Here is a 24842-nt window from a genome sequence, read left to right on the forward strand (position 1 = left end):
ATTGAATTTAAAAAAAACTGCTTGTGTGTGTTTTTCTTTTTTTAAAACTCTAAAAATAAATAAAAACATCTATATGCAGCAAATTAAATATAGAGTATAAGAATACCTTACGGATAAGGGGAAATGTTGATTTCCTGGAAGTTATCATTTTAGAATGAAATAAAAGATAAAATAATAGAATACAAATATTTATACAAACGCAAGATGTAAGAATAAGCAATTTAATATAATAAATAAATCTGAGAAATAAAAGTTAAAAGGTGTGGTTATATTAAAATAGCTACACGTATTAGTTATAATAAGATATTAATGCTGAATTGGGCCTTAGTACAAATTCATTAGATATTTATTGAATTGCTGATTGCAAATTAAAAACTATAAAATAATGTTGACACTTTTTAAATAATCAAATCAAGTTTTATTTATATAGCACATTTATAAACGATTTTTGGTCGAGCCAAAGTGCTGTACATATAATAAAAATAGCCTAAAGTAGAGACACTTTACAGCAAATACAACAACACAGATTGTTCAGAATATCAGTATGAGAAAAAACTGATGCTTAAAACTGATGCTTAAAATGATTCGAAAACATAATGAAACTCTGAATCCGATAGTGAGTATATGATATATAAATGTTGCTTATTTGATGCAGGGATGAAAAGTAACTAAGTACATTTAAGCTATTAAAGTACACTGTTGTCGTACTTGATCACCTCCATTTTCGGCTACTTTTAAGAGGCCTTTAACTAAATGTATTTAAATGATGCATTTATTTAATTTGCAGATTCAAATTCAAATGATAATCAAAGTTACAAAGTTACAGTTAATTGACCCATAGGGGACACAAGAGTAAAAGTATTTCAAATAAGCCCCACCTCTCTAAGTGATGCTTATAGAGAGGCGAAGTCACGCCCATCTACTTCCGGCCCATGGGACCCCGGGAGCGAAAAATACACATTGAATTCAATGGAGAGAAAACGTATCTTTTGATCCCGTTTGAATTGTGCCACGAACTACACATATGATGTTTTTCAATCTTAAACAATAAGTTCCATGTCAAAAAAGTCACATTTTGTCGTAAAACTGTTGAAATATAAGACTATGAAAAATACGCGACTACAAATCCCAAATCCCATTCTGGCTCGCGTAAGTGATGTCACAGGCGATAATGCTCCAAGTGGTTGCGACTCGTAATTAAAGCGAAGAAGAAGATCTCATAACTGATTTATTCCCTCCAATAAATAAGAGATTGCTAAAAATAAATTCACTTTTACAAGATGCCTGTGTGCTTTGTACCAGGTTGTAATCACATAAGTGATCATACCACTTGCTCGTTCTATCGATTCCCGTCTGATGAAAGGACCAGGAGTCGCTGGATCAGACATATCAGGTAATACACATGTTTTGCATGGAACATAGTCAAGTTAGCTACCTAGCTAGTAGCGACGAGTAGCGAGCATGTTAGTTAGCATTACATTACTTAGCCTTGTCACTTTTAGTAGCCTTACCATGAAGTTATTATTTTATTACATGAAGTAAACCAACATTTTAAACAGTAAGAGTAGTCATGATGGTAAGTATTTCCGAAATACTTACCATCATGACTACTACTACTACTACTAGTAGGCTACTCTTCAAATGTTTCACGAAATACTATTTCGTGAAACATTTGAAGAGTAGCCTACTGCGCCATCCACCGGGTGCTAAGGAAGCAGTCAGGGAGAGTCGAAGGCAGGCAGGGAGCTTTGCATGACATTCTTCTGGACGTGCACGTTTCATTGTGATGACAGTAAGGGTGAGTCAATCTGTTTGTTGGAAAGACAGTAGTTGAGTGATTACTGAGAGAAAATTATTAGAGATAATTATTCAAAGTGTTGTTACTTTAAAGTGTTGTTACCGAGCTTTTTCTCTTTTATTTCCTTTCCCTCACCTGTAACTGCTGAGACCCTGAGGAACATGCACACTGACCTGCCCTAGCAACCTGATTTCCACTGTACGTAATAGTATTTGGTTATGGTATATTATTTATATACATCAAAGGCACAATGTACCCCCCAGAGACACACATGTATTGAGTGTGATATTTTGCATAGGTCAAGTGAAATCATCTTTACACACTAGAAAACTGTAGGAGCGGCAACTTGTTTTGAAATTGAATTTTTAATATCCGATAATAAAGTTGATCTGTTTTCTTTATTCTTCTCTCTTCCCAGCTCCATCTATCACCGTGCTCTGTTCCTGCAGGTCCTGCTTGCTAATCAATGCTCATATGTTTTTACACAATTACAAATAAAGTCAATGTATTATATGACATGAAGTTGTGCTTCATTCGGAGTCAATAATAAATTCATTTTGCCTTCATCCATTCTGCCTTCAACTGCACAATGATTGTGGACTGCACCGACATCCATGTAGCTGCCCCCCAGTAAGATGAACCAAGCAAAGTTTACATAGGCAACGTGCAGCTGTGCTCTTAAGTTGACATGAAGAATTTGTGAAATATTGGTAATTATTTGGAAAAAATGATTGACGATGCAGAAAACCTTTTTTATTTAGTAACAGTGGTCAGGTGAAGCATTTATCCCTACATATGTGTCACACTTAAAAGGCCAAACACACTGTTTGGCCTTAAGAGCTCCGTCTTACTTCCTCACTCTTGGTCCTCTTCTACCTGGAAATAAAGACAACTAAAACACATACAAGCTGAATGTTACAAGTGCTTCACAAGATAAATACAAGAGTGCAGACTGTTTAAACTATGGGTAGGGGGGCTATGTGGCAGGTTTAAATGATTGTTAGTAATGAATTATATAATTTTCTCATCGTAGACGAGCAGACAGGGAGCCAGATGAGAAAAGCAGAATATACAGCTGCCATTTTCCTCATGGAAAAGAGAAAGGGCCAACTGTATTTGAGTGGACCAAAGAGAAAGGGAGCTCAGCGGTTAATCAGTCCAGCGACCACAGCTACAGCAATGGGCCAGAGTCTGCAGAAACTGCAAGAATTGCATCATGCCCTCGACCCCCATGCCCCTTCACCAGCTCCGGCACGGTGACAATGGCCTGATGTTGAGGCTGCGGCTCTGGCTCAGGTGATAAAAGCCATGCCATGCCACACTGTGTGCCCCTCAGTGCAGACCTGAACCAGTCTACATCCTGAGTGGCGATGTCTCTGGCCAGTGGGTTGTAGGTCTCCTCTTGCTGTTGATAGAGTTGAGACACCGGCTGGACTACTTTGGAAGTGCCAGGCTTCCTCCACTGGCACTCCACATCTGTGGAGCTGATCTGCCACATGGCAAATATTGCCAATGCTGCAGCGTGGCTGCATTTGTACATCCCCCGTGCACAATCACAGACAGCGCTCTGTATCGCGCCATCGTCTCCCATGCAGATCTGTAAAAATATAGTAAGTACCATTTGTTAGCATGCTATAATAGATTGAATGAGCAATACAAGGATGGTCAGGATCAGGGGGTGGGAGGGTTTATTTTTCCATAGTTTTGTCTGATTGTTGTTATTGTTTGATTTTTCTGTATTACCTATGAGGTTGTTGTGTTTAATATTCATGAGAATATTTGTCATTGTTCAAATGATAATAAACATTTGCATAAAGCATATTTGTCCACTCATATGTTGATAAGAGTATTAAAAACGTGAAAAATATTCCTCTAAGGTACATTTAGAACAGATAAAAAATGTGCGATTAATTTCCGATTAACTATGGACAATCGTGCGATTAATCGCGATTAAATATTTTAATCAACTGACAGTCCTAATTTTTTTAAATGTGTATGAATACATTTTTGAAAAACATTTGATCAACAAAAAAGAAGGTTTTGATCAGGATCTAGACTCAGTGTGTAGTTTATTAATTAATCAATGCTCTCTCTCTACATTAGGAAAACACATACCAGTGTACCAGAGGGAGTCACACACAGCTGTGCCTAGATAACCAAACAAATTGACAAGATAACCAAAATCCTTGAATCTACACAGCAAATAAACTCAAATGACACAACGAGATGTAAAAGGAGATCACACATACAGTATAGTCGATATAAAACTGGCCGCTTCAATCTGAAGAGCAACTAAAACAAAACAAGGGAGTGTACCTTGTTCTTGTGAACACTAATGTTATCCACAGCATATACAGAGACCACGAAGTTCTTAAGGAGAAAACTAGTTGCTGAAACAAAACACGTTAGTGTACCTTGTTAGCTAATGTTAGCTAGCTGACATTAACGTTACACATTGCACTCATATTACTCACCGAAACCTTGTAAAGCCGGTCCCGCATGCTGGCTCTTACAGAACCGACTAACTTTCATATATGTACAGCTCTCAACGTGCCCATACTTGTAGTGATTTTCACCTCGTTGTATACTTTTATTCTCATTCTGAAAGAATGAGGTGAAATGTGCCAACGTGACGGCCATCTTTATGTTGGTGACGCGTATTGTGCGAGACCAAGAGACCTGTAGTTCACTGAGCGGTTTCACACAAAAAAATGTGTAACTTCACAGTTTTACGACACATTTTTATTTTTTTGACTTGCAAAATATTATTTTAAATTGACAAACATCATATGTGTCATTCGTGGCACAATTCAAACGGGATCAAAAGATAACCTTTCTCTCTCCATTGACTTCAATGTATAATTTTACGCTTCCGGGGTCCCATGGAGGCTCCCGGAAGCGAAAAATTAACATTGAATTCAATGGAGAGAGAACACGTATCTTTTGATCCCGTTTGAATTGTGCCACAAACTACACATATGATGTTTGTCAATCTTAAACAATAAGTTCCATGTCAAAAAAGTCACATTTTGTCGTAAAACTGTTGAAATATAAGACTATGAAAAATACGCGACTACAAAGACTACAAATCCCATTTTGGCTCGCGTAAGTGATGTCACAGGCGATAATTCTCCAAGTGGTTGCGACTCGTAATTAAAGCGAAGAAGAAGAAGAAGATCTCATAACCGATTTATTCCCTCCAATAAATAAGAGATTTCTAAAAATAAATTCACATTTACAAGATGCCTGTGTGCTTTGTACCAGGTTGTAATCACATAAGTGATCATACCACTTGCTCGTTCTATCGCTTCCCGTCTGATGAAAGGACCAGGAGTCGCTGGATCAGACATATCAGGTAATACACATGTTGTGCATGGAACATATAGTCAAGTTAGCTACCTAGCTAGTAGCGACGAGTAGCGAGCACGTTAGTTAGCATTACATTACTTAGCATTGTCATTTTTAGTAGCCTTACCATGAAGTTATTATTTTATTACATGAAGTAAGAGTAAGAGTAGATGGTAAGCATTTCGTGAAACATTTGAAGAGTAGCCTATACTGCGCCATCCACCGGGTGCTAAGGAAGCAGTCAGGGAGAGTCGAAGGCAGGCAGGGAGCTTTGCATGACAGATTCTTCTGGACGTGTTTCATTGTGATGACAATAAGGGTGAGTCAATCTGTTTGTTGGAAAGACAGTAGTTGAGTGATTACTGAGAGAACATTATTAAAAGAGATAATTCTTTAAAGTGTTGTTACTGAGCTTTTTCTCTTTTATTTCCTTTCCCTCACCTGTAGCTGCTGAGACCCTGAGGAACATGCACACTGACCTGCACTGGCAACCTGATTTCCACTGTACGTAATAGTATTTGGTTCTGGTATATTATTTATATACATCAAAGGCACAATGCACCCCCCAGAGACACACATGTATTGAGTGTGATATTGTGCATAGGTCATGTGAAATCATCTTTACACACTAGAAAACTGTAGAAGCGGAAACTTGTTTTGAAATTGAATTTTTAATATCCGAAAATGAAGTTGATCTGTTTTCTTTATTCTTTCTCTTCCCAGCTCCATCCATCACCGTGCTCTGTTCCTGCAGGTCCTGCTTGCTAATCATTATGCTCATATGTTTTTACACAATTACAAATAAAGTCAATGTATTGTATGACATGAAGTTGTGCTGTCAGTCAATAATAAATTCATTCTGCCTTCAACTGCACAATGACTGTGGACTGCACCGACATCCATGCAGCTGCCCCCCCCAGTAAGATGAACCAAGCAAAGAGGGTCACCATCATGCCCAAGGACATCCAGCTGGCGCGCCGCATCCGGAGAGAGGGCTTAGACTGGCCTGAGACCAGCACACCCAAACACAACGGCTCTTTTAAGAGCCACCTACAGTTTCAAAGAGTTGCAATCCTACGTTATTATAATTATTAAACTGGTTCATGTGTCACTTAGTTTACTGAACCGTGATGAATGAAAGAAATTAGTGAGGTAGTGGTTTACTGAAGTTACAAAGACATTAATATATGAGTGACAGGTCAGTGTAAACACAAGCTTCTGTCAATTATGGATCACTCAAACTATATACAAATAATACGTAATAAAGTTCTAAAACAAGTATTTGGTATATTCCTTGATAGCTTTTGGAGAAGGTTGTTTTTAAGTTTACTAAAAATCTATCGTTTCAACTGTTTCACTTTATAAAAAAGGAACAGGTGAGTAGAGCATTATTGAGTTTCTTATTCTGTCAGTAAATTATCCAAATGAAATGTTTATCATTATTTTAGTCAACCCTAAACAAATTGATTGTACCTTTTTAATAATGACCTTACATGGTCGGCAAAGCTAAATTAACTTCAATCAAATCTGTTCTGAGAAAAAACTAATAAATGTTTAAAGATAGGAACTTGCCATCCCACTGAAAAACAGTCCGTAGAGATTTAAAGGCGTAGTTGTAGTTCAGTCCAACGTTTCATTTGGATTCATTTCGCCAACAGTCAACTATTTTCATAAAGAATATATATATTTTTCAAAGTCAAATTTATTGTCAATCTTACTCATTTTGTGTTTATAGACAGAGATCAAAAATACGTTTCCAACAATCCCAAATACGAAAAATTAAATTAGACAATTTACAGATATGTAATGTATACAAATATATATATCCTATATACACCATCATGTATAATGATGGTGTATGATGTAGAAGGAAGTGTGGTAGATAACAAGTAAATATAGAGTTACATACAGATCCATGTTACAGCAAAAGATGGAATAACTAAGAAGCACGCAGTATAATAATAATTACATGCAACAATGAAATAACTGCTCAGCGTCTCCACCACAATCCCAATCTGCTGTGTCCTGTTTTCCTCCCCTCTGCATAACACCCCATCACACATACGGAACACAACGCAGAGTCCCAGGGTGTTAAGAGTATGTTTATTTAAATGTCCTCCTCTCTACTGGCCAACACAGGGAGCATATGCTGGGTGTAGAAGTTCTCCAGGAGGAGGAGATTTCCATGCCATGCAGGGTCTTTGGGGATGGGGATGATGATCGCCTCCTTCTGGTCCACACAACAAAGTAGCAGAGACTCCGGTCTGTGATGTGCAGCTGCCCTTGGACTGGTGCCAGTATGGGTGATATATGACCCACCCTCCTCACGGAGACAGAAGGATGGTAACTGGACTGCCTCCGCGATGGTCATGTTCATGTCACCAAAATCCTTGAATCTACACACAGCACATAAACTCAAATGACACAACGAGATGTAAAAGGAGATCACACATACAGTATAGACTATACTGTATAGTCGATATAAAACTGGCCGCTTCAATCTGAAGAGCAACTAAAACAAAACACGGGAGTGTACCTTGTTCTTGTGAACACTAATGTTATCCACAGCACACACAGAGACCACGAAGTTCTAAAGGAGAACACTAGTTACTGAAACAAAACACGTTAGTGTACCTTGTTAGCTAATGTTAGCTAGCTGACATTAACGTTACACATTGCACTCATATTACTCACCAACATCTTGTAAAGCCGGTCCCGCTGCTCTTACAGAACCGACTAACTCCCCTTTCGTGTATGTACAGCTCTCAACGTGTCCAGACTTGTAGTCACCTCGTTTTATACTTTTATTCTCATTCTGAAAGAAACAGGTGAAATGTGCTAACGTGACGGCCGTCTTTGTGATGGTGACGCGTATTGTGCGAGACCAGAGACCTGTAGTTCACTGAGCGGTTTCACACAAAAAAATGTGTAACTTCACAGTTTTACGACACATTTAAATTTTTTTGACTTGCAAAATATTCTTTTAAATTGACAAACATCATATGTGTCATTCGTGGCACAATTCAAACGGGATCAAAAGATAACCTTTCTCTCTCCATTGACTTCAATGTATAATTTTACGCTTCCGGGGTCCCATGGAGGCTCCCGGAAGGGGAGGGACTTCGCCTCTCTATACAGTACCAGTCAAAAGTTTGGACACACCTTCTCTTTCAATAGTTTTTGTTTATTTTAATATTTTCTACTTTGTAGATTAATACTGAAGACATCAAAACTATGAAACAACACATGTAATTATCTAGTAAACAAAAAAGTGTGAACAAATCCAGAATATGATTTTTTTTTAGATTCTTCAAAGCAGCCCCCTTTTGCCTTGATGACAGCTTTGCACACTCTTGTCTCCTCTCAGTCAGCTTCATGAGGTCGTCACCTGGAATGGTTTTCAATGAACACGTGTGCCTTGTCAAGAGTCAATTTGTGGAATGACTTGCCCCCCGCCCCCCCCCCCGGGAATGGAAGAGCAAGAGTTACCTCTGCTGCAGACTATAAATACATAAGAGTTACCAGCCTTTGAAACCGCAAATTAAAGCACGTCAGATCAGAGCCCACATCAATGATCACAGAGCTCAAGTAGCAGACAAATCTCAGCATCCAGATTGTTCAGAGGAGACTGCGTGAATCAGGCCTTCATGGTCCAATCGCTGCCAATATCCACTCCTGAGGATGAACAACAACAAGAAGAGAATAGTTTGGGACAAGAAACACAGAATGAAAATTAGACCAGTGTATTTTTAATGAGTCCAAATTTGAGATGTTTGGTTCCAACCGCAGTGTCTTTGTGAGACGCAGAAACGGTGAGCGGATGGTTTCTGCATGTGTGGCTCCCGCCGTGAAGCATGGAGGAGGAAGTGTGATGGTGATTTATTCTAAATTCAAGGCACACTTAACCAGCATGGCTACCACAGCATTCTGCAGCGCCATGCCATCCCATCTCGTTTGCTCTTACTGGGACCATCATTTGTTTCTCAACACACAATGACCTCAAACACAGCTCCAGGCTATGTGAGGGCTATTTGACTAAGAAGGAACGTGATGGAGTGCTGCGTCAGATGACCTGACCTCCACAATCACCCGACCTCAACACAATTGAGATGGTTTGGGATCAGTTGGACCGCACGCAGAGTGAAGGAAAAGCAGCCAACAAGTGCTCAGCTCCTCTGGGAAGTCCTTCAAGACGGTTTGAAAACCATTCCAGGTGACGACCTCATGAAGCTGACAGAGAGAAGCCAAGAGTGCAAAGCCTTTCATCAAGGCAAAAGGGGGCTACTTTGAAGAATATAAATCATATTCTGGATTTTTTAACACTTTTTTGTTTACTAGAGAATTCCATATGTGTTCTTTTATAGTTTTGATGTCTTCAGTATTGATCTACAATGTAGAAAAAAAATCTAATAAATAAAAACCTTCGAATGAGAAGGTGTGTACGGACTTTAGACTGGTACTGTATATTATTGTGTTATAATGTAATAGCCTATAATATATTACATAAAATGAGACATTCTGCATAGTGACTTATTTTACTTTTGATCATTTAAGTATTGTTTGATTCTATGGTATCAAACAATGCAAATAACAGCAGTGTTAATCTTTTGTTCCCTGTATAAAGAAGACAGATGGTATATGTGCTGCTGCTGCCCTCTAGTGCATGAAAAGACAAAATGTTTTTAAAACTGGGATTTGTGTGTGAGAAAGTATGTTTTTTTCTGGATTTCTCCTTTATTCAAGACAATATAGATGTACATCAAACATTATATGCACACTAAACATTGACATCAAGGGTAGGGTAGATAGGTAGGCCTACATATAGAACAAAATATATAAGGAAATAATGAAAGAAATATAAAGAAAATAAGGATAAAAAAGGTACAATTTCAACTAAAATATGTATCAAATACACATTTGCTTGTTAACAGACACTTGTGAAAATGTAATATTTCTCATTTTTTAAGCTTTGTTTATCTTTATGTCTTTTGGCTCTGTTTACTAGCCGTACAGCATCCTGCCGTCGTTACGTTCTGCGCGCCTACGTCACGGATTTTCCCACGTGCAGATGTTTATGCTCCTCGTGCACGTCTCCAGGGGACAGAGCTATTATACATCCATTTGACAGAGGCGGAGAGACACTGCGACTTGAAGAAAGCAGAATGAGAATAGAGGAGAACTGATAAATACTGTATTTTAAGACATTCAATTACAGAATTAGAATAAATATAATACAAACAAAATAATGCAGATTAATGTTAAGCATTTGCCTGACGTTCGGTTTGATAAACTCTCCAAGTAAAGGGACAATTGTGCTGCCTTCAGGGCCTATGGAAAAAAATGTTTTTATGAGTTTACTGACTAGCACGAAACATGTCTTACCTTAAAATTGTGATTTGAGAACCTTCATCAAGATGTATTTCGCATACATCAAATATCTATGAATTATTTAACTATAAAATGTCTTATTATCCTTCATAACAAAAGTCAAGATTTTACAAAACATATAAACTGTACATAAATATATTTCATTTTGATAGATACAAAAGTATTAGCATCAAAATATACTTGAAGTACCAAAAGGGCAGATTGGCTCATTAAAGAATTATATATATAATATGACTTGTTTTGATTATAATTATTGATGTAATACTGTGTTTATCACAGCTGGTAAATGTATAGATAATTTTAAATCCTGCTTATACTGCAGGGTAGCATGTGGATTTTCTCCAGGTGTGACTAAAGTCTGATTTAAGTGTTGTTTAAATGTCTTATGATTATTCCGAATCTGAAAAGTAACTAAAGGTATTAAATAAATGTGGTGGAGTCAAAGTACACCATTTAGCTCTGAATGGTAGTGGAGTGAAAGTACAACTTGAGTACAGTACTTGGTTAAATGTACTTAGTTCCCTAACATCAATATTATACTATGTTGTACAACAGTATTATTTTTGTTTCATCACGTTCATTTCACAATTACAGTGGCTTCTTTCTCCAACACTATCATTTTCTATTTACATCATGAAACATGAACGCAACACTGAGAGGGGGGAGGGGGTGCACCATTTAAATCCCTCCCCGGATTTGACGCACGCACGCACGCACCTTGTCTTGCTTGTAAACAGAAGCTCACACGTGACACCGTCGCGCGACCGCATTGTCTGCAAGCGGACAAAGAGCAACGGTTAGTTATCACCGAGAAACGTGCAGGTGGTGTCATGACAACAACGGACAGTATGGATCTGACTTTCCTCCGTGGTTTGCGCCGCTGTGTGCGAGCTCGTACGGCCGCGTGAACTTCTTTAATGTCTGGATCCCAAATCCGGCCGTGTGGGGGGATAGCGACGTTGGCTGCGGTGTTTTTTCCAGCTCACACGCAGCTGGCAGCGGGTAAACAAAGCTGGACTGCCTTTGTTTCCCTTCTTAATTTACCTAGTTGGAGGATTCACTTCACCTGTGTCAAATCTTACTTTTCCAGCTAACGTAAGCTAACTGTTAGCGTCGACTTTAGTTTTTTTTTAAATTTATTTTTAGCTAATCTCTTTTTTACTGGCTGCATGAGATGTCATTCACGATGGAGGATAACTTGGAGTCCGAATGGGTGTCCGTCAGACCGAGAGTCTTCGACGAAAAAGAGAGGCATAAATTCATCTTTATCGTGGCCTGGAACGACATCGAGGGAAAGTTCGCCATAACCTGCCACAACAGAACCGTCCAGAGGCGGAGTACCGTGCTGTTGGACCCTTTCATGGACCTTCCTGCCCCCGGTACTTCCGTGGCAGAGAAGCACACAAAAAGTAAGAACGATGAAGCGTGCCAAGTGGGTAAAGTAAGACCACACACTTTACCCAAAACAAAGACTGTTATTGGTGACAAAAACGCTCTAAAACCCGTCTGTTCAAAGACAGAGTGTGTCAGTCCCACACAAGGGTCCTGGGATATTGTGACACCGAAAGTAATAGATATCGAGATTCTGGACCCCGTGGATGTCCCGCTTTCCCCGGATGATGCTGACCTAGGGGACTGTGAGAGCAGCGGCCGGGAGGACTTCAGCTGGGCCGGGCTGTTCTCCTTCCAGGACCTGGGGGCAGTGCACCTCCAGCTGACCGCCGTCAACTCGGACTTGGAGCCGTGTTTACCCTCCTTTCCCGAGGAGCAGTCCGGTGTGTGGTCGGTGATATTCGGAGCCCCAGGTGTGTCCCAGCGGGAGACAGACGCCCTGTGCTACCAGCTGCAGGTGTACCTGGGCCATGCCCTGGACACCTGCGGCTGGAAGATCCTCTCCGAGGTGCTTTTCTCCGAGAGCGAAGACACGGAGGAGTACTACGAGAGCCTGAGCGAGCTGAGGCAGAAGGGCTACGAAGATGCTCTAGAGAGGGCCAAAAGACGCATTCAAGAGGTGAATTCACATATTCTTTAATGCACTTGTACTGTTCTTAAGTTCAATTCTGAAATACTTGTTCTCTACCCGAGTGTGTCCATTACCTGCTACTTTATGTTTCTACTAAACTGCAAGTCAGATCCAAATATTCCTGTTTATTTTACTCCCCTACATTATTTTACAACTTTAATTACTTGAATATTCAGATTAATAATAGAAGAGAGAGCCAGAATATGCATGCAAGAGGTGCATTCACTTATTCTTACATGATCATCTACTGCTCTTAAATTCAATTTTGAAATAATAAAGTCATGTCCAAAAATCCCTACTTTTTTCCCACTACATTATGTTAAAACTTGAATATTCAGATTAATAATGCACAATATAATCAAGGACCTATTTATTATGGTTGAAGATAACAATCCCATGTTGAGATTCACAAGCTACCTGGCATTAAACCGTTATAAGCTCCTCCTTTACCAGCTGCCACATACAGGTGATGAACACAATAATTCATCAATTAGTATCATTCAGTAATATATCATGTATTCTTTTTGATATGGGCCGATTTGTAGAATAAGTACTTTTTGTTCTTCAAGTACATTTTTAAAGCTAAAACGTTCACACTTTTTGTAACAACATTTTTCTACATAGTGAAACATATCTCAGTACTTCGTCCACCACGTTTGAAGGAGATGCAGTTGTGATATGAATCTGTTTGTACTTTATGAAAAGCACATTTTTACACTCGTTAAAGCCAGCCTTACATTACATGGGAAGATATTTTTGTAGACCAACCACAGACTCCAAAGAACACGTCGTTTTGAGAGCATAATTGAGCCTCATGGTCTGCTCATTCTCCTCCTCTTCCTTTGTCCCCCTGTGATCTACCATCTGTTGCCGCACGGTCTCTGGCCTGTAATATGATCTGCTCCGGCCACACATCACACTCCAGTTGGTTGAACACTTTAAAGGGAGTCTCCTAGAAAAATAATAGGAGAACAATTGGAGGTGGAGTTACAGAAACGAGTGTCACCACAGCTGTTGAGATTGTTTCCTGACAGCTGAAGTTGTGTTTTTAGCTAAAAAAGCATGTAAGAAGCTAACATGTCTTCAGTTAAGTCTGTAGGGAATGTGCAAGTGGAGGTAAAAGTAAAATACTGTTTGTTCTGGTTTAATCTTTGTGCCATTGTTACAGCTGGTTTATTTATCTGCAGTAATAGGACATTTTCTTAACCTGTAAAGGAACAGAAAATGTGATCATTCACTTTTTTGAAACATTTAAAAATCAACAAGTCTTGAGATAAATGCCTTTCACTGGACACAAAGGATAAGAACATTTGCTGTCAGACAATGTAATTGAAGTTGCATGTTTTAGAAATACTCAAGTAAAATACAAGAAGTTAAGTTTGATGAAAGATACATTTCACCACTGCAAATATCCCCAAGCAGTTAGAATAAACGTAAACACGCATCGTGGAACTACTGTGCACTCAACTGTAAAATCACAGTCACTGTGTGTTCTGGAGAGGAGACAATGCCCCAGGCAGGGTCTTTCACCTGTTGCTTTGTTCAACTGAATGGCACACACACAGGAAGTCATTCTTTTATTATAGGCTGTGTTTGAAATGGCATACTGCATAATGCATCCATTGGTACGCTCTGCCTACTAAATGAAAGATTAGGTATGCTAATGCCGGCCAACGGTTCACACAGTGTTTCCGTCGATCAATGAATCCACTAATTGCTGAAGCTCTAAAATCGGGTGGATCTTATTGTTATGTAAGAGTTTCATGGATGCCCTGTTGCAAGTGAGGGATGACTTTCTGTGTTACTGGTAGAATGAGTGAAATCCCGGTGATAAGGGAGGGCCAAGTGAGAGTCAGCAGTAGAACTGACATGATACCATTTAAACGATCAGTGGATAGGCAGAAACTGAACATTATTCATTTTGAATACATTTTTAGAGCAACATTTATTTTCTAGCTCCAGATTCTCAAATATGAGGATTTTCATGTTGGTTATTATACATTGAATATCTTCTGGTTTTGGACTTTTGGTTGGACAAAAAATGTGTCTAACCTCCAGGATGTTGTACAACGCATCTATATGTATAGTAAAACAAAGAATCGGAAAATAATTCTCAGGTACTCACTAGCGCTGTGAGTATTGCCCGTTAGCGATAAGGGAAGCACAACATATTTTAGTGATGCAGATTCCTTCCACTGGTGTGTTTGTTTTCTGGAACCCATTTTTTTCAATGTTGTGTAGGGAGCAGCTGGAGATTCACTGTGGTGCCTTGTATCACACGACGCAGCCCCAGTCTCAGTCAGGTTTGGGACGAGAACTGGGCCAAATATGCCAAAAACCAGACCGGTGGAAAACGATCTACGGCTGTAGGGCATGTATCGGTCAATGAGACTTTTCGGTTTTCCTGTGACAGAATCAGGTTGCCAAAAGTCAACCTGACACATCGCAAGCCAATAGATTCATTATATTGACTTCACCTTATAGTTGTGTATGTGTGATGATAGTGGAAAGAGGTCTGTTTAAACATGAACTACATTTGTAATGAGGGGTGGTTAAAGTGAAGCAGCATGGTCAAAGCAAGCTTAATGCGAGTGCATTTACATGGACATGAATCAGCTGTTGAGGAGGCTTGTCCTGGTTATCTACATATCCGGGATATTGTGTTTTACGTTGGCAAACACATGTAACAGGTAATCCAAACAACCTGATCATAGTTATGCCAATGTAAACAGTCATTGTTTGGTATTAAACATAGACTTACTTGAGTATCGTACTTTTCGGACTATAAGCCGCGACTTTTTCCCCCATTTTTTGTGTACAGCTAACGGCCACTAGGGAACCTCCTAAATCTATGGATTTTACAGGTAAAATTAACCACCTGTAATACTATGGGCTCTATGACCGGTCCGCGCCCGCCACCTTTAAGCGGCGGGCTCCAGCAGGAAAAGCTGGAGGCCGGAAAAGAGTGACAGGTAGTGCGCCAAAGTAAAAGTGGAACCGAGAGACAGAACGAGAGCAAGACAGACGGACAATTTAGCTGCTGCGGCTTCTATGCAGGTGCGCTTTATAGTCCGAAAAGTACGGTATAATGCAAACCTGCTAATGCACATTAAGACTGCAGTTAAATTCCTCTGCTGATTAGTTTTCGGACCCTTGCGTTGATCCATTTGAATGGCTTGTTTTGTTCAATCAACTCCCCAAAACCACAGATATTCACTTTACTTCTCATGAAAGACAATAAGAACTATTTCATTCCTTTGAAAAGCTAGAAGCAAAGAATATGTTGCGTTGTTGTTTGAAAAAGGATGGAAATCAAAATGATTGCTTTGAAATGTTCTGGCTAATTGACCAATGTGTTCAGCTCTCATGTACATTGACCTTTACTGTACATCCCAACTCGATTAACACTGACTTATTCACAAAAGGATAATAGGCAGGTTATGAACTGTAAGTTGTGATGTGTTGACGTACAACGCTTTTGTTTAGTCATGGTGAGTGTGCACACTAGCTGCATCGTGGGATGAGTTTGCCATACTGTGGCTTTGTTGCTAAACATTTCAGCTTAGTGTGTTTACATTGCATGATTCAAGTTGGGGTTTAGTTTTCCTTCGACCCATCTTAGCTTTCAGGTTCATTAAAGAGCTATTACACAACGTCTGCTCGGTTTACAGTCCAGCGTGTTCCTTCTGCGAGACATTTCAATTAAAAGGCAGAGATTAGTCCAGCAAGACGGTGCACATTTAGAACTGACATACTGGAAGAGTGAGGTAGTCCTGATGATAGAGCTCTTATCACTCCAGTAATTACGGAATCACTGCACTTGGAACTGCTTTTCGATGCACATTGTATACACACATGCTCATGTATATTTTAATGACCTCAGTCAAATTAGTTTGAAGAGAATTGAGTGCATTTGATCTTGTAATTGACTTTTTTAGTTCTGTCAATTTTCTTAGGGTAGGGTTTTTGGGAAAAACAGGAAGCAGTGTTTGTGATGCATCAACACAAAGAATACAATATATTTCAATTTAAAAGCAGGTATGAGACTTTGAATTATACATAAGCTATGTGAAGAGATAACTGTCTCACGGCCTGGATGCGGCCTTTGACTCTCGACAAGCCTTTTGGATGGCTGCGAGAACTCTATTCATTTAAACGGGGTTACGGGTTGTGCAGTTTGTCTCCACTTATATTTCAATATCTTGACAACATACCTATTTTATTTACTTGCACTATTATCTGTTTTGTGTTGCACTGTAGCTATGTACATATGACAATAAAAGCCTCGAACCTTGATACCAGGCAGGATGGATCCATGCTTTTGTGTTGTTTATGCCAAATTCTGACCCTACCGTCCGAATGTCGCAGCAGAAATCGAGACTCGTCATCAGACCAGGCAACATTTCTCAAATGTACAATTTTGTTGAACCCGTGGGAATTGTAGCCTCAGTTTCCTGTTCTTAGCTGACAGGAGTGGCCCCTGTGTGGTCTTCTGCTGTGTAGCCCACCTGCTCCAAGGTTCCACGTGTTGTGTGTTCAGAGATGGTCTTCTGTACTGTTGCCTTCCTATCTTCTTGAACCAGTCTGGCCATTCTCCCCTGACCTCTGGCATCAACAGGACGTTATCCCCCAGAGCACTGCTGCTCACTGGATATTTTCCCTTTTCGGACCATCCTCTGTAAACCCTAGAGATGGTTGTGCGTGAGGATCCCAGCAGATCAGCAGTTTCTAAAATACTCAGACCAGCCCGTCTGGCACCAACAACCATGCCACGTTCAAAGTCACTTAAACCTCCTTTCTTCCCCATTCTGATCAGTCTTGACCATGTCTACATGCCTAAATGCATTGAGTTGCTGCCATGTGATTGGCTTATTATATTATCTTTAACGAGCAGTTAAACAAATGTACCTAATAAAGTGGCCAGTGAGTGTATATACTGTATATTATTTGCTTGGAAACATTGCTTTTGACCAATTATAACATGGTATGAGAGGATATAAGTTCACTGAAAGTCATGTATGACTGTTTCCACTAGGGATGTCCCGATCACCTTTTTTTGCTCCCGATCCGATTCCGATCATTTGAGTTTGACAATCTGCCGATACCTGATTTTTCCCGATCCGATCTTTATGCAATGCATTAAGAGAAAAAAAAGGTAACAGATAACGGCTGGTCATCCAACGCGATGAATTCAGCTATCTTGGCTGTTATTGTTTGGCCTTGTCACAGTTCTGGGGCAGTTTCTCTTTCCTTTTGAAAGTCTCTGAAAGTGTCTGTTGTTTCAGTGCCGTTACCTGAGTGGCCTCTGCGTACTCGTCGTGTTGTTGTTGGTGTTTGTTTCTCAGGTAGCGTATTAGATTGGTCGTGTTGAAAGTAGCTCTGTTCTTTCCACCACGAGGAACCTCCGCCTTGCAAACATTGCATCTGGCTGTTACACTGCCTTCGCTTTCAATTTTATAATACTTCCAAACTCCTGACATTTTCTCTGTCCCGACTCCCGAGTCACCAGCTGAACGTAGCCTCTCGTTAGCTTACTGCTACTATTAGACACTGCGCCCACTCTGTTGCCAGATTTGAGAGAAATAAGCAACCAGGTCTATGAAAACAAGCCCAAAAGAAGCAACACATACATGATGTTGTGTAACTTTAAACCAAAACTAAGGCCTCAGGATGACTTTAAGACGTGAACATGGTCATTTTTGTTTTGTAACATTAAATAAAATAGTAAAAATATTTCATGTGATCGGATCCGGACATCTCTAGTTTCCACTTCATTGACCCGTTAACCATCAACATCACACGAGGCAAGATCAATCAAAAGTTTAATTTGGGACAGAAGCGAAAGATTATTTAAATTATTGATTGTAACTGATCTTTTTTTGTTTGTTTTTATTTCCTGAAGCCCAAAGATAAATGAATAATTTCACTGAGATTTATCCAACACTAAAGGATAATAAGTGTGTGCACTTACATCTCAGACGTCCCTAAAGATTGGGAACCTGTGAGGAGGGGACTGTTTGGTATCTTAAGTTTTTAAAAAAAAAAAAAAAAAGAAAACTTAAATAATTAATAGCTACAAAGTGCTTGTACGGTCAATCATCTCATCAATTATTCAGTTAATTGTTTTGTCTCTAATTAAGAGTCTTGCTGGCTTCTTGAAGTGCAGGCTCTTTAGCTCACAGTCACTGACCCTCTGGCTTCATTCCTTTCATCATCTATGTAAATAAAACTAAATCAGGAGATTAAAGAAACACTGACTTAAAAGGAAGTAGTAATAGAACATCCAGTGTCAAGAGACTCTTTATTCCAGCAATCTTTTAACGGTTTGTAAGTGAAATAGCAAAGGAAAGCTAACACTTAGTTGCTCTGCGTAGCTAGAGTCCAAGCAGGACAGTTTTCTGGGCTATCATCGACTGCAGGGTCAGGGAGGCGCTGTACGGGTTGGCCAGTGGTTACCACGGAGACACAGGCCCAAGGTAAACAGTAGGCGCAGTGTTCGAGCTGAATCGTGCAGTGTCTTTCCCCAACGTGGAGGGCTTTGGAAAAGCAGCCTGGAGTTCATATAAGAGTCTCTATTCATATCTATAGCTCCTTGCAGAGAGAAGAGCACTTTATCCAGCGCTTTGCTCGAAGACTGGGTGGAGGCACATTTCAATATTATCTGAGGCAGAAGTGAAGGAGCAGTATTGTGCTGCATGAAGCTAGAGCTACTGGCTTCTGAGATGAATTGTATTTGTGTGTACAATAGCTGTTTTGATTGCAGCGTTTATCTCTGGAACAATGAGCAGTCTGTGGATAGCAGGACATATGGTACGGATAAGCAACAGTTGGGAGAACTTATTCTCATTGTACTCCACTCAACAAGATATTTGATAGCATCTGACCACACACATCTTTACAGAGGAACTCACTTACGTTTAGGACCCATTGTAATCCTGGATTAGAATCACTTTACGAAATGCAGTTTCCTGTGTGAAATGAGCAAAGCGTCACAACCATGGTTCTATTATAACTAGCTCTATGGAAAGGGCTTATTTGTTCTTCACCTGGCAATATGTCGAGATAATACATCGAAAGTATCTCTTTTTCTCAATACATTTCTACTTAGTTGGATTCGTTGAAAGGATCCTTTTTTCTGTTATTCTTCATTTTTCTTTTGTCAACAAATCCTATAAAAAACAAACAAAAAAACAGCTGAAACAGTCTCCGTCAAATGAACTATTCACCTCTGTTTAAGTTTTCTAAAGCTAGGGCCAGCCAATGATTTGTATTATTGCTTTAATAACAGATTACTTTCTAGATTAATCATTTGGTTTATAAATGATGAAAAAAGCGTCCAAATGTATTGAGTTTACATTGAATTATGTCTCACAAAAATAGCAAATAGTCCAAATTGAGAACCAGAATCCTGTTAAAATGGAGATCATCAAAATGAATGCTGTCATTAGACAGCAATAGGCTCTGGGCTAAATCCCACTGACGGGCTCGGTGAAGTTGTTTTAAGAGGCGGACTAATGCATAATAATTATTTGTGGTCTTTCCATGGGATTTACAGACGATAAAACATCTAAAAATAACACCATCCTTGCCCTTTAAAGTCGGAGAAGACTATGTTGCTACATGTGTGTCTCTATATTCACCGCCACATCTTTTCTCCTCTTGTTTTGTCCCAGGTGCTGGATAAACACAAAGCCCTGGACAGCATGGTGGAGCTGCTGCAGGTGTACCCGGAGGAGGACGAGGCGTATGGAGAGCTGCTGGAGGCGACAACCCAGCTCTACCACTACCTGCTGCAGCCCTTCAGGGACATGAGGGAGCTGGCCATGCTGCGCAGACAGCAGATTAAGGTAATGCACACGATCCCACACACGCACACACACACACACACACGCAGATACCACTACCATCTGTTTTGGGGCTTCATTTAAGTAGGTTTAGACCTCACGGTAGCCGGCTAACTGGTCTGTCCTGGAACACACTGTGACTGCACCAGTTAGATGCTGTTCTTTAGGTTTGAAAAGCCATGGCTAGTGCTGGGAACAAGCACCGCTGCATGGTAATGTCCTTCATGGAGCCCACTAAGCCCAGTGTAAGGACATTAGTTGCTGAGGATACATGTGCCGATGATGATGATGATGACGATGATGTAGCCGCCCTGTAGATTTTCATCCGGGGGCTTCGCAGATCAGAGGATCAGCCAGAGAGGCTTTTTCCCTCCACCCAGAGCGGCTTAACAACCAGCATAAGTATTATTACAGCAGCCACTAAACCACTCGGTCATTCTGCAGCCTCAGCACACTCTTGTTTCCACACTCTTTCTGCGCTCACTTGTTGTTGTTTTCCTTTATTAGAGGCTTGAAAAGGGAAGTAAATCCTCAAGGTAATCTCCACTGTCTCATTGAGCTGGTTCAGTCTTGACACACGCATGGTTTGGGTCAATAGGGGGGTCCTTCACACACACTGGACTACTCCTTTAACAGCTCAGCAGGAATATGTTGTAGACCAAATCTATATGATCATATTGAAACAAAACTGCAGGGTGAAGGAATATTATGTTTTTCTTTTACAATACAAATATTAAATTACATATTTGAATAAACAGAAATACGGCATCAGAACCACAACGACTGTCTTTGCAGTTTGCTGCTGCTTGAGTTACTTGGGCGTTTAATATATATGTATGCTGTCTGATATCATAGCGGGTATTCCTGAGGGCAAAGAACATCACTTGATAATTGCTGACGAAATGTCCCAACCATTTTTTGATTGAACTTAAAAATATAATGTTCTGCAGTTATGAGGAACAGGATTCTCTGTGCTTTCTGAGCGGATTTATTATACGATTGTTTGTGATGCACATCCAAGACGATGCTATTCTCAGAATAGTGAGTGAGTCATGCTGAATATAAAACTATGTGCTTTACTTCTGTGTGTTCAGACTTAACTTAGTGAGGACTGAATCACCTCCTGTTGCTTAAAGATGACCAGCATGCACCTGTCCTATTAATAATTGATGTATTCATTCATTAATGATTGAACTACCCATTTGAGTCATACTTTGAGGGGAAAAAGTTCTAAGATTCTAGCTTTTTTAATCTGAATATTCGTCTTTGAGTTATGAAAACACAGGACTATCTAGCCAACCAACCGATTGAATGACAATGTAAATATTACAGTAGGTTCCACTCAAATGAATGACATGAACAATTCCTCCTCAGTACTTCAACAACGTATTCACTGTACAACAATACAGAGCCAGTCAAATAAAAACAGAATAACACCTGTTATCAGACGAAACATCCCACTGTGAATATCCTCTGAGCCAATTCTTAAACGCCAGCTTGAAGCCTCCCAAGCTGCTTACGATTTTGAGATTTCCTGGCAATCTATTCCTCCACAGATGCTCCGTAGTATAGGGACTTATTCTCCGCCACAGCCTTTGTAATTCTAATAACCACTGACTGCGTAAAGGTGTGTCCCTTCCCCTCCAAACCATTGTGTCGGAATAAACCCACAAGAGGAGAAAGTCAGTGTTGGAAAAAATAACAGATTCATACAACAGTGTAAATATCATGAGCCGAACATCTGCATCTCGTTAGGGAGGAAATGCAGTTTGAGTGGACTGTGCAGGCGTTCATATTATGTTCCAAAGTATTGAATGCTGTTGAACTGGAACCATGCGGTCTCTCCCTTCAGAAACCCTTTCACCCCTCTGTTTTGTTGTGAGAACTTTCCCGTCTCTGAACTACATTCCTCACACAGCATGCTCCTCCAGCATCGTGTCACTAACCAACACTAGTCACTGTGTGGGTGTGTTCTGTGAGTGTTGGTTACAGTAGGATGGGATTAAGGTTCTTGGGTGGATGCTGTTCTAAATTAGGCCTTTCACTGAATCACCAACATTTAAGGATCATCTTTCTCTAAAAACATCACTCTAGTGATGTTTTTGTTATCGTCAACAAATTCCATGAAAGTCCAAATCAATGAATTTATCCGAACAACAGGAATTGTGTGTGTCTGCCATGTCTTCTTCCTCTGTGCCAAAGAGCTCTATTGTTGTCCAAAAAGTACAAAAGAACCCACATCAATGAGCCTCACTGTTTTACTGGTTGACCTGGTTCTCATTACTATGAACACACACTGTTTCTTTTTTAACTCAATTCCACATACACCGTCCAAATACTTACCAGAGCCCCATGTAGATCCTTCCACTGTTTAAAGTAGTCCCCAACAAACTATTTACTCCTTTTGAGTGACATTGTTAAAAATACTAGTGTCCAGCTGTTTTAGCCTTAATTAAGAAATTAAAATAAAGATTTGTGTGTGTATGTTTTATATTAGAGACATTGTTTGTGTCTGTCTCTTCTTGGGATTTGCTGACGGTAAAAAAAAATAAGCATCAGATATACTAAGCTGACTGTTATTAATAATAGGTTTGATCATGATTACATCTGCAGAATATTGTGTCAATTAATCAGTTAATCGTTTGTACTATAATATATAATAATAATAACTAGAGAATGCAATTCCTGAATAAATTGCTGGTGGGAATGCTTTATGCTGAAAAGCTGACGCTGAATTATGCTGAAATGTAATGTGTAAGAAGAAAGTGAATAATTTAGATTGAAATGATACATGAACACTGGGGGCTTGAATGTGTGATGAGAGAAGAAAAGAAAGTAAAAAGGCTTGGAAAAGCAGCAGAATATTTGAACTGCAAACTTTTGAACTAACTTCATGGCGAATGATCTGTCACCATGGCAACGGCATTTGATGACATCCCATAATACGCTTAGATGCGTTGATGGCTGCATCGTTACCAAACCTGTGACGTTTGGGGCCGTTTGGAGCATTTTCACTGAAGTTATGAGAAAACCGTGTTTCATGGCGAGCCTTGTGTTACCATGGCAACGGCATTTGAAGAAATCTGAAAAACTCTCACGTAGATGTTGTCACAGCTGGACTGTTAGCACACATGTGAAGTTTGAGCACTTTTTGAACATTTTCATTGGAGTTATAGCGACATCGTGTTTTATGGCGAGGGATGCGTTTCCATGGAAACGGAATATGATGACACCCCATAATTGACGTAGAGCTGTTGAGGGCAGGACCGTTAACCTCTATCTGAAGTCTGCTGCTCTGAGCGTGTCAGTTGGAGCGATGACATCATCGTGTTCCATGACACAGGTGTTTATTTGAGCTAACGAGGTGTGCAGAGATCACAGGTTTCCATTGTTCTGAATGAGAGATAAACCTCTTACATGTGAACGTTTTGCGGAAGAACCGTAACAGATATCTGTGAAATTTCAACGTGTGAAGCATGTCAAGGACCTTGAGTATCTGAAGTGTGCTTTTTGTGTAGTTTCGGGTTAATAATGTGGCCTTTTTGGCAGATTAACTAAAGGTGTGCGGCTGCTGCTGTGAGGAAATATCAGCCTGAAATTACAATGGGCTTTAATAGAGACATGTTGAAAGTTTTTGTCACTTCATGCCCTTAAGAGGCATTTTGTTTAATTATTATTTGCTTCATTATTTGTCATTTTTCAAGCTACGAGATGTTTTCCTACGTTTGTCATGATAAATTATGTCTCAGGAATGTAGGGTTTGGGAATTATTTCATTCCCACTAAATGATATACTATAAAGTAGAATAGAGAAAGGTTTTTCCAAAGCCAAGGTTGTCGAAAGAAATCTGTCATAGAAGACCAAAAAAAGATGATTTTACAACTGAATAATCCTGAAATATCTTGTTATATTAATAATAATGCTGATATTGTTAAAGATGTATCAGAAATATATTCATAATTTATGGAAAACCATCCAGAGATCCATCTTATTTCCTTTGTGCAGACGTCCCTTTCAAACTAGTGGATTCATATTTGAAAACAGTGGGCCTTTCGGAGGCAGAGAGGTCAAATACTTTGAAGTTGCATTATGGGATTGTAGTACACTGTTTTTGGAGCTTACTAGAGGCTAAAAGGCAGGATATCCAGACTTACGTGTCTTGTGGGTCCCCCAACAGATGGTAGAAGTCTCATTTACCTGAAGACTTGAGGTGTACCTTCCCCCAACCATTAGCTTTTTCTGTGTGAGAATCTGAACTCCACACATTGCCAAAGTTCTCAGCTCCAACACCTGCTCCCCTCAGGGCGATCCAACGGCTGAAAACAAAGCTGTATGCAAATTAATCCTTGATGCCAGCGTTGGTTGGTTTCTCCCAAACTGATGAGTGGAGACTAACAAATCTTATGCTTAATGAGAAAGAAGAAAGGGAAGTAGAGAAGGT

At 39.8% G+C, this 24842-nt stretch overlaps 1 protein-coding gene across 2 annotated transcripts in view; it reads left to right on the forward strand.

Moving 5' to 3' along the window:
- The first annotated feature begins 11265 nt into the window (after positions 1-11265).
- The window catches only part of jmy (junction mediating and regulatory protein, p53 cofactor), a 30151-nt gene continuing 16574 nt past the window's right edge, over positions 11266-24842 (forward strand). For both annotated transcript variants that reach the window (XM_034095637.1, XM_034095638.1), the window contains exons 1-2: positions 11266-12545; positions 20231-20404. In XM_034095637.1, the coding sequence (XP_033951528.1) occupies positions 11709-12545; positions 20231-20404 (1011 nt within the window). In that variant the 5' untranslated portion in view covers positions 11266-11708. The remainder of the gene's footprint in view (positions 12546-20230; positions 20405-24842) is intronic.

The sequence above is a fragment of the Pseudochaenichthys georgianus genome, chromosome 12 (assembly GCF_902827115.2).
Source record: "Pseudochaenichthys georgianus chromosome 12, fPseGeo1.2, whole genome shotgun sequence".
Classification (NCBI taxonomy): Eukaryota; Metazoa; Chordata; class Actinopteri; order Perciformes; family Channichthyidae; genus Pseudochaenichthys; species Pseudochaenichthys georgianus.